The 13,039-nt window shown below is 35.4% G+C and overlaps 1 protein-coding gene across 2 annotated transcripts; it reads right to left on the minus strand.

Moving 5' to 3' along the window:
- Window positions 1-132: 132 nt before the first annotated feature.
- On the minus strand, window positions 133-11,202 carry LOC103934511 (MMS19 nucleotide excision repair protein homolog). 2 transcript variants are annotated; one of them, XM_048587189.1, is made up of 20 exons: window positions 11,043-11,202; window positions 10,739-10,801; window positions 10,595-10,649; window positions 9,215-9,312; window positions 8,963-9,121; window positions 8,767-8,826; window positions 8,151-8,339; window positions 7,497-7,550; window positions 6,116-6,202; window positions 5,283-5,997; window positions 4,217-4,593; window positions 3,888-3,961; window positions 2,797-2,902; window positions 1,733-2,622; window positions 1,536-1,611; window positions 1,337-1,448; window positions 1,076-1,152; window positions 793-873; window positions 548-627; window positions 133-451 (listed from the first exon to the last, which is right to left on the minus strand). In XM_048587189.1, the coding sequence occupies exons 1-20, from the start codon at window positions 11,112-11,114 to the stop codon at window positions 436-438; spliced, it is 3,441 nt and encodes a 1,146-aa protein (XP_048443146.1). In that variant the 5' UTR covers window positions 11,115-11,202; the 3' UTR covers window positions 133-435. The 2 variants fall into 2 exon arrangements, with proteins under 2 accessions (XP_048443146.1, XP_009342537.1); XM_009344262.2 differs by lacking the exons at window positions 10,739-10,801; window positions 11,043-11,202 and having other exon boundaries at window positions 8,963-9,117; window positions 10,595-10,621.
- Window positions 11,203-13,039: the final 1,837 nt, after the last annotated feature.

The raw sequence follows: 13,039 nt of genomic DNA on the forward strand, positions 1-13,039 counted from the left end.
AAAGTCTCAATTCATGGTGTCCGCATACTATGTTTTGGGACTAGAGTGCGATGCATCCATGCAAAACTGTCGAGGAGGGCAAAATCGGAACTCTAGAAAGACATCAAGAGCTCGTCGAATCTAAAACACTAATGGAAGTGAACTGAGGGATTTGTCTGTGGCTCCCAAATTAAGGTACATATTGAACAATGTAAAACATTCTACAGAATACTAAGTTGCCTCTTTGCGAAATCGCCTAGCTACCAACAGAACTACGTTGTGTATTCGAATATTTACAACTACTCAAACACTCAACAAGTATAAGCTGTTCTACGTACAACGATGAGCGATCCCCACATGGTAAAATGTTCGAATCATTGCACGATTCAATTTGTGGAGGTAGCCTTGGAAAAGTCGATGACCCTGTACCGATCTTCATATTCATGAAGACTTGTTTTATGCAATTGACGCCCTGTTCATCGTGAATGGAGTCCAAGGGAAGTGAGCGAATAAAACTAAGGAGTACCTGTTCTGTTTAAGCTACAAAAGTAATCAATTCAAGACTCACCATGCTCGTCGACACCTGACAGCTTCTTGACGAACAGCCCTCTTTGGATCATTAAGAGCTTTGGATATTGCTTGTAGTACCTGAATAAATAGTACGTATAAGAAAAATGCACACACGCGCCCAAACTATGAACAAAATGGTAATTTTCATCATGTCAGACAGATCTGATAAGTTGGCAGAAATTTGGCATCCACCGGAGAATGATCTGGTCGCCAATAGATTCTAATGAGTAGAAACCAACCAACCTGTGTTCTCATGGGAAAGATTCTTGCATAGGGCAGCTCAGACGTTGCAACAAGACATTGAATTGCAGTCTCTCGGACAAGCTTAACAATTAAAAGAAATATACATCAGCCAAAGCATATAAACACCGCTTCTAGCCTGAAATAAAATTTTAAGCAGAAAGTGGGGTAGCAAACGGAATCTTAAACCCACGGCAGTTAATAATTAGATGCCTGAAATAAATACTGAAACAGAAAAGGTGCGGCCGGACATTAGAGCGTAAGCGAGCAACAAAAGATAGGTTACCATCATATGCGGGTAGCCAATGAGTCTGGTGAGACAATTAATTAAAATATGTGCATTCTCTACGACAGCTACTTTTCCTGCATGAAGGTAATGAACAACAGAATCAGGTGAAGAGTTAGGTAAACAGAGGCAAGCGGTAAGCAGTCATATCAGGAAAGAAATATGTAAGTAACATATTTAACATGGAACTACAGGAGACATAGATAAACAAATGGCAAATGTACACACACACACAAACGCCTGCATTAACGTTGGCATTACCATTTTTATCTGTCAATATTCCAGAAAGAACTAGCAAAAGACTGTATAGCTTGTCTTTATCCAGAATATCCTCACTTAACACGGACAACCCATCCAACATTATCGGCATGAGCTGCAAAATTTGTGAGGTAATGTCACAATTCCAGGATATAAAATTCCTTTTTAAGTATAATTAGTTTATAATTTCTACTTGAGTTACCTTCTCTGCTTCACTCAAGATAGCAATTAAAGGGGCATTAGATATAAGGTGTGCAGATGCCCGAACCAGCATAGATCTGAAAAAAAGGGAGTAATTTGGGCATAATTAATAAACGAATGCCATTAATCAGGCCTTCAAGCTCTAGCTTTAGGCCATGTGCAATAAGTAATATAGGATAACACTGTTTGTATATGTACCTGGATAATGATGAATCAGACTTTATTATCATAGACTGCAAAATAGGTATCACCGAAGAGAAAAACCGCTGTTTGTAGAGTGGCCGTGTTATGGCATGAAATTTTCGGTTCAAACAAACTTCAGAATCACTCATAAGAATGTGAAATGCATCTGCAGCGGTTCTCATCACAGAATGCTGCTCATAACTGTTTTCTAGACCTTGCTGTAACTCCATGGCATGTTTTCTGCCTTCTGACAGTAAGCACTCCAAAAAAATTTTGGTTACATCTTTTACTTTTTCATGACCAAGTAGAAGCAAACCTTTTCCTATCCATGCTAATCCAATTAAGGCACGGACTTGAAGCTGCTTATTGCTCGAAAAACCAAGGCATAGATCAGTAAGACTCACTTTTATGCCATTACTTGTTCCAGATGTCTTTAAAACTCCATTTTCATTGAAACTCCATATATTTGTTCCAAAAATCATATCAATCGCTTCTTCCAGGGTACAGTCCTTTGAATTTTCCGTTTCCTTGGACTTTGTACCCAATTTATTGATCACAGAACCCAACGCCTGAGCTGCTGGAACACAACCTTTAAGAAGGGTTGTCATAAACAAATGCAATAGCCCTTTCAGATTTGCAATCTGTGTTTTTGGATGCACCGCTATGATTATTGATGCAAATAGTGAAACAATCCATTCATCTCTATGAGAGAATGTGTCTCTCTGTTCAGAAACGTGCAATTCTTGAAGTTGGATTGAAGAGGTTGCATCCATGGATTCCTTAAATGGAATGGATATGTTTGATGAAAGAACACTGTAAGCCTTGTCGACCATAATCTTCTGGCTTTCATCTGAACAGCTCCCAACAGCAAGCTTCATTGCCATCATGACTGCATCAAGAAGCTCCTGAAATGAAATTAAAAAAAAATTATTGGATTTCTTAGTATAGCATTATAATCTATCTTTTTCAGCAATTACTGAGTTCCAGATTAGCAGTGTCAGAAGGAGCTGAAAGAAACTTCTAGCATATTATTAAACATGGTAATAAGAAAGATATTTTATAAAAGGAACTCTACTCACTTCTTCCCGGACTTGAACACTAAAATCTTTACAACTTTCAGAAGCATTCCAAATGTTAATGACAAACCGCAACAGAACTTCCTCAAGACCTCCAGTTTCCTTGATCCTACGCCATTTCAACATAAAGCTTTGTATCAACAACAGAAAAAGCACAGAAAAGTAAAAAAATAACAATAAAGAACGAGAAACACATTACACTGAGAGCCCAAACACTTTAGGAATTATATCTCACGAATGCAACACAAGGTCCTCCTCCTATGTGCGAAATTTGAACTTATTTATCACTTTTAAGTGTTATAAAAGAGAAACACAGGTATGAGACGGAAAAGTGAGGTGCAGTTTTGCTTGTGGTGAAAAGAGGGTCAATACAGTTTTATAGATTGCCAATTATGACTCTAAGCATGTTACAAACGAAAAACGAAATTTATCCATGCAGGTCTAAGTATTCACCACAAATAACTAATAGCAAATGTATGATGGGTCAATATTGTCAGAAGCAATTAAAAGATACTCTTTAGGAAAGTACTTTCCATATGCCTGGAACATGATCCTACTATAGAATTTGCTAGACACATATTGCCTGAAGCAAACACAAAAGAGGCACAACACAATTCACTTACTGATATCAGTAAGGATTGTCAGTACTCCAATGACAGAGGAAACCAAGATTTTCCAGGGGAAATCTAACAAAACCTTGACATAAACAACAGTTAGCAACGTTATTGACAAGCTACATGATATTTGACTATGGAACATGATTTTAATAGGATAGAGGGGGCTTCTCTTTTTTACTAGTTTCATCATTCATTATTGTCTCCACAATTCTTAAGCAGTCACAAATGTTCCCAAAAAATGTTCATTAACGCTCCTTTGTATACAAAAAGAAAATGAGCAAATCACTCTTCATATATCTAGAATGAAATCTATGAATTAGCATGGCACCAAAAAACAAGGTTATCAAATTTGTGAAATTGCTAGGTTTTGAACTAATGGTTGTTGAACTAATAGCACAACGGGGAAAACTGTTGAAAAACCAAAGAAAAAATTGTCTTAATTTACAGATTGATCATTCGGGTAGAAGAAAAACATACCATGGAAGAATCTTATTACAGTAGCATTCCAAAAGTTGAATTGTCCTTTCAGCCAAGTTCAATTTTCCATGGACCTAGGCAACAAAATGCAAAGAAAGGAGTCTGAGAATTTTTTTTTTTAACATATAGCTTGAAGCAAGGATTGCTCGCCCAAGAACAAATGGAACAAGTTAAATAAACAAAATGAAATGCCCATATTGCTTATATTGCATCCACAATTATAGTATGTTAATCATGGATGAAGCAAACTGGCTACCCCATTAACTTCTATGAACTTTATAAAGGAATAGTTTAAATATGAGAAATACAGAAATATAGGTGGAACATACATAATCAGATAACTTGCCGACTATGGCCTCTTCAAGCCCTTGTACAATTTTTAGCATATGATTTAGCCCACTTGCACCAATCTCAGAGACTGTCTCCAGTTTTAGTGGAAAAGGCACATTGAAATCATCATGAGACACCAATGAAAGTGTCTTTTCAACAACAAGGTCTATATAGCTTAGTGCCTTCTCGGACTCATGATATGCATCCACAAATGAGCCAATGTGCACTAAAGCCTTCAATGCTAGCTTCCATAGCAATGCCTTGTTGAAATCCACTAAGATGATTGACATCAGTTCCGTCAGAATATTCTCAAATATAATTTTTGATATTGGCAAGAAATCTCCAGGGAATGTAGCCAGCATCTGTAAACCCTTGACTGCATATCAACAAAAAGCACAATCAATAAAGTTGGAACTGGCACTAAATCTCATATTTATTCATATAAATCCGTGGTCACTCAATTGGGAGGCAAATCAAATATAAATGAAGAGAAGATATTTTTTCCTTAATTTCTTCTATCCCAATTTTTCCATACCTATAGCTTGTTTGCACAAGATGTAGTGCAGGTTTAGCAGGAAGCAGTTTAATTAATTGAACACTGTGTTGAAGAACATCCTATAATATGTCTTAGTAACCTTGTTAGACCTAGCACAGGCCAAAATAGAAAAGACACAGCATGGAACTGACTTCAAAAGAGCTTTCAAACACTTCAGTAGATATTCAAGAAACTAGTCATTCTAACGCAAGACTCTTGACACCAGATGATTTGAAAAATGTCAGACGTATGAAGTAACTGAAAAGTTCTTGCCAACAGCCTACAGATCTAACCAAGTTGGTGTAAACAAAAGAAATGTAGAGTTCTCGAAATGGCCCTGGGTTCCCCTAGTCATAACACTACGGTCAATACCTAAGGTGTGCCTAGGTTTACATAACTCAAACAGCAATTATTAACTCATTACAGTGTATCCATCTTGTTTATCAACACATTAACCAGATGCAAGTAGATAACAAATACATGTCCACACAAAAAAGCTTTCTGCAGCACAAGCAACCTAAAGCATTCACCTGTGAAATAAATCTCTGCACCATGAACTTCATTAAGATATGTGGCCAAGGAAGAACAAAAGGCAATGATTAGTGAATCCGCAAAGCTCTGAAGCATGTAGCAACATGTCGCATGTGTAGTATCAGGCTTCGGAGCAAGGTCTTTGAATGTCATAATTAAATCTCTGCATGCCTCAATGAGTTCCACGGAGAGATAAAGAGCTCCAAAATTAAATCTTTTTGAGGAAAAAGAATTCTCATTAAGAGAGCAATCCCCAGATGAATTTCTCACAGAAATCTCGAGAGTGTTCATTAGGCAAGGGAAGAAACTTTCAAACACACTTTTACAGGAAGCGGCAGAAGTCTTTGTTATCTTATAAAGGATACGACCGACTGCATGTAACCTTTGCTTGCCTTGCAAAGGAATATTATAATTTTCATACCTAGTGATGGAGTTGAAAACTGCGTTTATATCTTCATCACGAACAATTAAATTTACAAATAACGCCTCATTTTGCATGGTAACCTTTTCTAGAAGCATTAGAGCTTCTGTTGCAACTTCATTCTCTTGAAAGCCAAGACCATAAAGTGGTTCTTCAGTAAAGGATATAGCAGGCTTTTCCAAAGAATTACTTATGGCATGTTTCACTGAAATCCAAATAGTTTCAGCATGTTTTGCCATTCTGTCAGCTCCATATTTAGCTGTGCAGTGGTTAAGATATTTCAAAGAATCAACCTGCGGGCATACAAGCAAATAGAAAATGTATAGTTTTCAATGAGGCATTTTGCACCAATCACAGTGAAACAAGTTGCATCTGATACATAGATGGAGACGCATTCAAATTGCACCAAACCTTTGCTAATGGCAGAGATGAAGAAAGTTTCTCAAGAAGCAATGGAATGACAAATGGCTCAAATAAAGGTGTGGATGACAATGCTGACTGCAGAAAGAAAACATTTGGCTTAGTTAGTGTGCAAAAGAAGATATCATATAGGTAGTTGAATACATAAGTAATAAACAGCTTCAAATGTCACGTGGTTTTGTTGCCACCTTACTTAATTGTTGCTTTGGAAACGCAAACATAGAGCTATAAAAGATAAGTTTCTCGTACGCCATGTACAGTTTTGCTTCTCAATTTTTAAGGTAAGCCTTTAGATAGTTTGAAAAGCTATTGGTTAAAAATAATATAAAGCATCGGGGTGTACACTTTCAACACAGATGGTGAAAATGTTAGACAACTATGCTAACTGAGATGAAGAACTTAAGACAACAAAACTGTGAATAATAAACTTCATATATGGAAAAATAAACTGCATTGTGCAATTTCCCAACCCAGTAAAACCTGGTCAATCATATAAACCAAGTTGCAGGCTTTATGTTTACTTGAGGTCATTTACAATATGAAATACAGGCAAAGGCTGGGTCCTAACTCATTTTTCCCAGCTCACTCATTTTTTCTCACTCTTTTAATTAATGTGTTTTCAAACTCAAAAATTTCAATTGGTGAGTGCATTGCAGCTACTTTTTTCGCACAACATTTGACACATGTTTTTGTGGGGCCCACTTCATAATGTATTTCAATGATCTGAACCATCTATCTTTTAGATCTTCCCTCAAAAATCATGTCAAATAAAAATCACCCAAATCTAAAACCATATAACCATTGGATTAAGGGTTTAGGGTTTCTTTGTAGTACCATATTCGTCCATCTTCTTCACTACAAATGGTCTTAATGGTTTTGGATTTGTCTAATTTTTTGCAAGGATGATTTGAAAATGATGTTCTAAATGATAAACAGTTCGGATAGTTAATATACATCACGGAGTGGGCCCCACAATGGCGTGCCCCAAAAGTTGTGTAAAAAAGTGGTGTCACGGATCCACCCTAAAAAATTTAAAAAAAAAAAAGAAGAGGCGGTATTCATAACTGCTTTACAATTCTATTCTGTTCCAGTTACAAGGAACGATCTCAGCCGTAAAGAACATTGTATATTACTATGGACATATAGCCATCAGCCAATATCAATTCAATCAGAAATTTCATGTATCAGCAAGCAATGTCAGGAACAAAAATCAGAAGAAATCATCATAGAAGCTGTAACCCCCTCGTAAAATGAACATAACAAAGTTCAGAATCCCAGAGAATTAGTAGTGAGAAATTTAGGCAAAAGCGGGGCTGAACCAGTAACAGTGAAAGCATACCAAAAGGAAGAAATAAAAATAAATAAATCATACCATTAGTGCCTTTGAGAGGTCATCTCTTTTCACATCAGAGTCCTCATCTTTCAGCTGGACAATGCATAGAGGGGCGAAAAAAACCACACATCACATATCAATGTAATCAAAGAGTATAAGACTGTAAAGAACTGAATGGTAACTTATGGCTTATGTAAGTAAAGAAAGAGACTTGTCATAACAATCCTATGCCAAAGGGGGAAAAAGTAACCAAACAGAAAACCTCATTGGTGAGTATACCATTTGATGAGACTGGATCAAGCTACAAATCTAAATGTGGATCATTAAAAATCAACATATAAGAAGGATTATTTTCATTTTAGTTTTGATAAGTTGATTGGTGCACAGAAATGTTAAGGAGTCAATATGCAAGAAACTGACACTGAATATGTCTTGAAACTTTAAAAAAAAAAAATCAAGCAAAAAGATATCAATATCACCCAAATAAATAGTAAAATGAGTCAATTATTAAGGCAACCCACAAAGTATTAACTCTCAGGGACAACATGAAATCTGAATAAGAATCTGACAACCCAATTGTCTCGGCACTTAAGGAGACATCCTAGTTGCAGAAACATCTCGCTGGTAGAAAAGACTTTAGAATTTTCATGCATAATGTTAAGATTGCAACCAACAGGTAAAACATAAGCTTACATGAGTAAAATGAATGGGAAAGTAACATCCCAATAATGTAAAGAGATCTTCACAAAAACTTTCAAGTGAGCCAGATGGGTCTGGATATATTTGCACCAAAGCCTCAACAATAGGAAATGTTAACATTAAGCAATGAGGATCTTTTTCTCCATCCATTGCTTGACAGATCCCGTAGAAAAAGGTTTCTCCCTGTACAATAGAGAACAAACTGATCAACATGTAACCAGAATCAGTGCAGAATGAAGCATATTACTATTCAGAAAAGACAAAAAAAATCAGTTGAAAGCTTCATGCATTTCTGTCTATTTGCATGTGTGTGTGAGATGTTGATAGACAAAACACAAAATGGAAATATATATACATATACAGAGAGAGAAAGAGGAAGAGAGCACAAAATGACCGAAAGTAACAATGGAATCCCAAACGATAGGCTTTCTTACATTAAAAGGAAACGCCTAGTTCTTTATATATTATAAATTTATAATCAACCCGGCTTCGGGTGAAAGTATCAGGTATCTTTCTGGTTCCCATACTGATCATCATATATTACTGAAAAGTGACAAAAACAGAAAGACAGAACACAAACAAGTTGAAGAAAGCTAGACAGAAAAAATACCAGTGAAGCAACTTCATTGGGATGGCGCACTAAAAGGCATTGCAAAAGCTCAAAGCAAAGCTGCAACAGAATTTGGAGATGGAAGTCAAGCAGTTTTGTTTTCAAAGTCATTGGCTATACATTTAAAGGCAAGGTAATTTTTCTTCATCCAATTTCCTAGGCAGTAGGCATTAAGGATGGCATCCACAAATCCTACCTTTCTGTCATGCTGCCCTAAAGCTTGCACCTGTAGGGACTCTACATAAGTTTGAGCAACAACTTTTGCATCACTGGCAGAGACCATTCCAGCACTAGCTTTCCTCCTCAGCAGTGCCAAGCAACCGACAAGTGCACCACGTAAAGCTCTCCAATCTGCCTGATGTAAGAATGATATCACAAATTTACTTTGGACAAAGCAAAAAATACGACGTCACGAAACAAAGTATCCAGAATAAAAGAGTCAACCCACCAGTCTGTCTGTGAAGAATCCTATCAAGCTATGAATAGTTGCAGTATCTAGTGGTTTTGATGCCAGACCCGTTAGAACTTCTGCCAAAAGAAGGATACCTGAAGATGGATACCATGTCCCAAGAAGCTTTCAGATTTGGTCTTGGGATTTATCCTTTTCAGTAATAAGAAGAGAAAATAGTCCAGGGAAAAAAAAATCTTGCAATCTAGGATTGTCGAGGAACAGTATTTGAGCAACTACAAACTTGTCAGAGAAAGAACAGGTAACATAACTCAAGTATATGGGCAACATAAAAAGAGAACTTATGGTGGAATTGGCATGGATTGTTTACATAACAACGTTAGAAGCACAAGAATGAGAAGACATTTTAGTGTGCTAATAGACGTCTGGCAGTTGATTACACCGTTATTGATTTGTTTTGGGTTTTCTTAAACTTTCTAGAGTAAGGGGTACTTTGCTAAAATCTGCATTGCTTATTATGGGCTGCAGTCATGGATCATGAGTTTTATTTTAATTAATGAGTAAACTTGATATAAGTCCAATTTTGTAAGTCATTACTGGGTTTAGTCCACTTTGCTGAGTTATGTCCATTCATTGATTATCTACATCAGCTTATTTTATTATCTTTTTATTAAATTGTGATAAAGGTTATCTCTTATTTATAGGATTATCTTTTACTTACATTTAGGATTAAATATAAGAATTAAATATTGTTCCTCCTGCTCCCAATTTGTATCCCAATTTTTTCTTCTACCTCCATCACAGGTTAATTGGGTTACTGTTTCAGCAACCCAAGTTTCTTCCTTCTATTTGTATCTCAAATAAAAATTCTCTCTCTTTAAAACCGAGGAACCACAAGTATTTTGAACATCCTTTATCCTTACCAAAGACTTTTAGAACCACTCCCTAAAACCTGGAATCTGCATCTGCTGCCAGAAAATCTCAGCATCAATATCTTGAAAACCATCCCTTTAGCAGCTTAAACATCCTATTCTAGACCCCCTAGCCCAAAAATAACAATTTTTTAAACCTCATAGCCCTTCATATAGCATATGTTATCAAGAATTCAAATTCTATCCTACACCGATAATTATGATAGTTAACGAACAAAAAACAATCTAGAGGAACATTACTGGAGCCTGAGATCATAAATCCCATAGCCAAAATAATCAACCCAAAAATCACCACTTATATCCAAATTCAGAAACTATCCACAATTGTATTCTTATCATCTAACCGAATCCCAGCAGCAGAGTCACTTGTGCACAAGAAACAAAATTTATAAATGTCGAAGCTATTACCCTGATACTCAGATTTCGATCCTCACAGGAAAATAACATATCATCTCATTTCAAAAGTTTCAAATGACACAGCAGTTACCTCGAGCACGGATGACATTATCCGTAGTGGTCAAATACATCCCCATCTCTTTCACCTATAAAAAAAAAAATAACACGCAAATTAGCGATAACAAACCAATTAAATCAAACCGAAACACAACAAAGCACGAAAATTTAACCGTACCAGCACTTCGACAGTTAAAAGGTCATTCTTCACGAGCGTAACAACCGAATTCAAGCTCGCAGTCTGCAATACAAACACACTTTGGGCTTCAAAACTATCCAGCACTAATCCAAACTAAAGCAAGTAGCAAAATTTGATTAAATTCACAGCACCCAATTGACAAAAAAGAAAAAAAAGTTTCATAATTTGATTATAATTTCGATTGTTTAATGTTTGATTCCTTAATTTTTACGAAGAGTGAGGAACTCAAACTAGCAGCGAACTTTTGTTAAAAATTTGAGGAGAAATTGAGTGGAGCGTGAACCTGCTGGGAAGGAGAGCAAGACGTGTCGACGTACGATTCAATGTGCCGAATCAGTTCGGTCGGTCCGGCCATTGTTGGCGAATATTGACGTTTCAGGGTTTTAGGAAGTGTTGAAGAAAGGGGAGGGTTTTCTGCGTAGGAGACACTGGAGTGACCGAAGCACAGATTATTATTATAATTAAATAATCATTATTTTTTTTTTTTAGTAAATAAATGGTTCTTTGTGAATAAAACCCAACAAATTAGTGCCACGTAATCCGGTTTAATGGATTCATCTTCACTTATATTAAGAAGTCTTAGGTTTGATTTTTGTCAAAAATAATTTTAAATCATGTTATTACTAGTCCATATTTTGTTATTAATAATAAAAAAAAAAAACACAACGAATTAGTGAAAAATAAGGGCACATCTCCAATGGGTTTTTAGTTATGGGAGTGTATTCAATTAAAATTTTGAAGAATTTTAATTCTTTTAATGAATCTAGGGATATTCAATCAAGATTGTAAGATGTTATTAAAATCCTTATAAATCTGAGTGTATTCAATTAGAATTTTAAATAAGTTTATAATATTCCAGGTGTATTCAATTAAAATTAGAATTGAAAGAATTTGGAAAAGTTGGAATTGGAGAGATTTTGTAGTATATTTTAAGCATCCACAAATCTCACCTATTCCCATGAGATTTCGAATGAATTGAATCAAAATTTTACATAAAATCTCTACAAATTAGTTAAACTCCGTATAAATCCATTAAAATCTCTCAAAATCCCAATTGAGTACACCCCCTTTGAAAAACCATCTCCAATCACACTCCTTATTCATCTTTTAAGATAGGAATTTTCGTAGGAGCTTTAGAGAGCATGAAATGAGCTCTTAACATGAACTATTATTATTTTCATATTATTTTAAACAAATAAAACTTTATTTGTCTGTAATCATTATACAACTGGAAAGAATTTTTTTTATTCAAATGCCCTTTCAGTTGTATAATGATATACGACTTATATGTCATGTTTTGGCCATACTGAATAATCTCTTCCAAACTAGGAGAGATTTTTCAATATCCTGTAATACGAAGCTGTACACCATATATCATTATACAAGTTGATGGAATTTTTTTATTCAAGTGTCCCTTCACTTGTATAATAATATGTAATATATGTGCCCGTGGTCATGCAAAAATCTCTCCTAAACTAGGAGAGATTTTTCAATATGCCTGGAATACGGGGCATACGTCATATGTCATTATACAAGTGAAGAAATTTTTTTATTCAAGTGTCACTTCACTTATATATTAACATATGACGTATGTACCCGTATTTCGAGCATATTGAAAAATTTCTCCTAAACTAGAGAGTATGATTGGTGTAGAATATTTTTAAAGAGGTGCTAAAGTAATTTTTTTTAGTCCTTTTAGCTATAATTTAACAAAAAAAAATAGAACGCATGATTGGAGATGCTCTAAAGGATTTAGGGTTTAGATAAATAAACGTTTGCTAATTTGATTTTGTTTTTTGTTATTAATTGATAGTATTCATACTTAATTCTCTTGTTTCTTTTATTGAAAATAGAAATATCACTATGCCAATAACTAGCTTTTACCAATTTATTAATTTTTAAAAGTGGTATATCCGTGATTTGTTGTTATGTTGTACCAAGTTGATTTAGTACAAAATATTAATCAATTTAACAAGGCTTGTGTTAAGCCAAGAGCATAGTTAGGTTTGGCTTTCCTTGATGAAACATTGTACTCTTTAATTGTACTATCACACCAAGCTCAAATTAAGATTAGAACAATGATAGGATGTTGATGAAGATACAAAGATGACAAGGGTTGGAGCTCTCTCACTAAGCATGTTCGGTTCATGCATTTGCATGTTAAAATTGCATCTTTACGGTTCTCGACTAGTATGATTTGTCTAATCAAATTTGGGCACGTGCACGTTTCACCCTTCTTTAAACTTGAATGAGTCATCGTACATTTCTCATTCACGACTT

The sequence above is a fragment of a genome, unplaced genomic scaffold, assembly GCF_019419815.1.
Source record: "Pyrus x bretschneideri cultivar Hongxiangsu unplaced genomic scaffold, Pyrus_bretschneideri_v1 Contig26, whole genome shotgun sequence".
In the NCBI taxonomy this organism is placed as follows: domain Eukaryota; kingdom Viridiplantae; phylum Streptophyta; class Magnoliopsida; order Rosales; family Rosaceae; genus Pyrus; species Pyrus x bretschneideri.

Coding starts and splice junctions, on each gene's coding strand:
- LOC103934511 (XM_048587189.1), bottom strand. CDS start 11,114: ATGGCCGGACCGACCGAACTGATTCGGCACATTGAATCGTACGTCGAC. Junction 9,313..10,594: donor TAATGTCATCCGTGCTCGAG/GTAACTGCTGTG, acceptor ATCCATCTTCAG/GTATCCTTCTTTTGGCAGAA. Junction 1,153..1,336: donor AATATTGACAGATAAAAATG/GTAATGCCAACG, acceptor ACCTTCATGCAG/GAAAAGTAGCTGTCGTAGAG.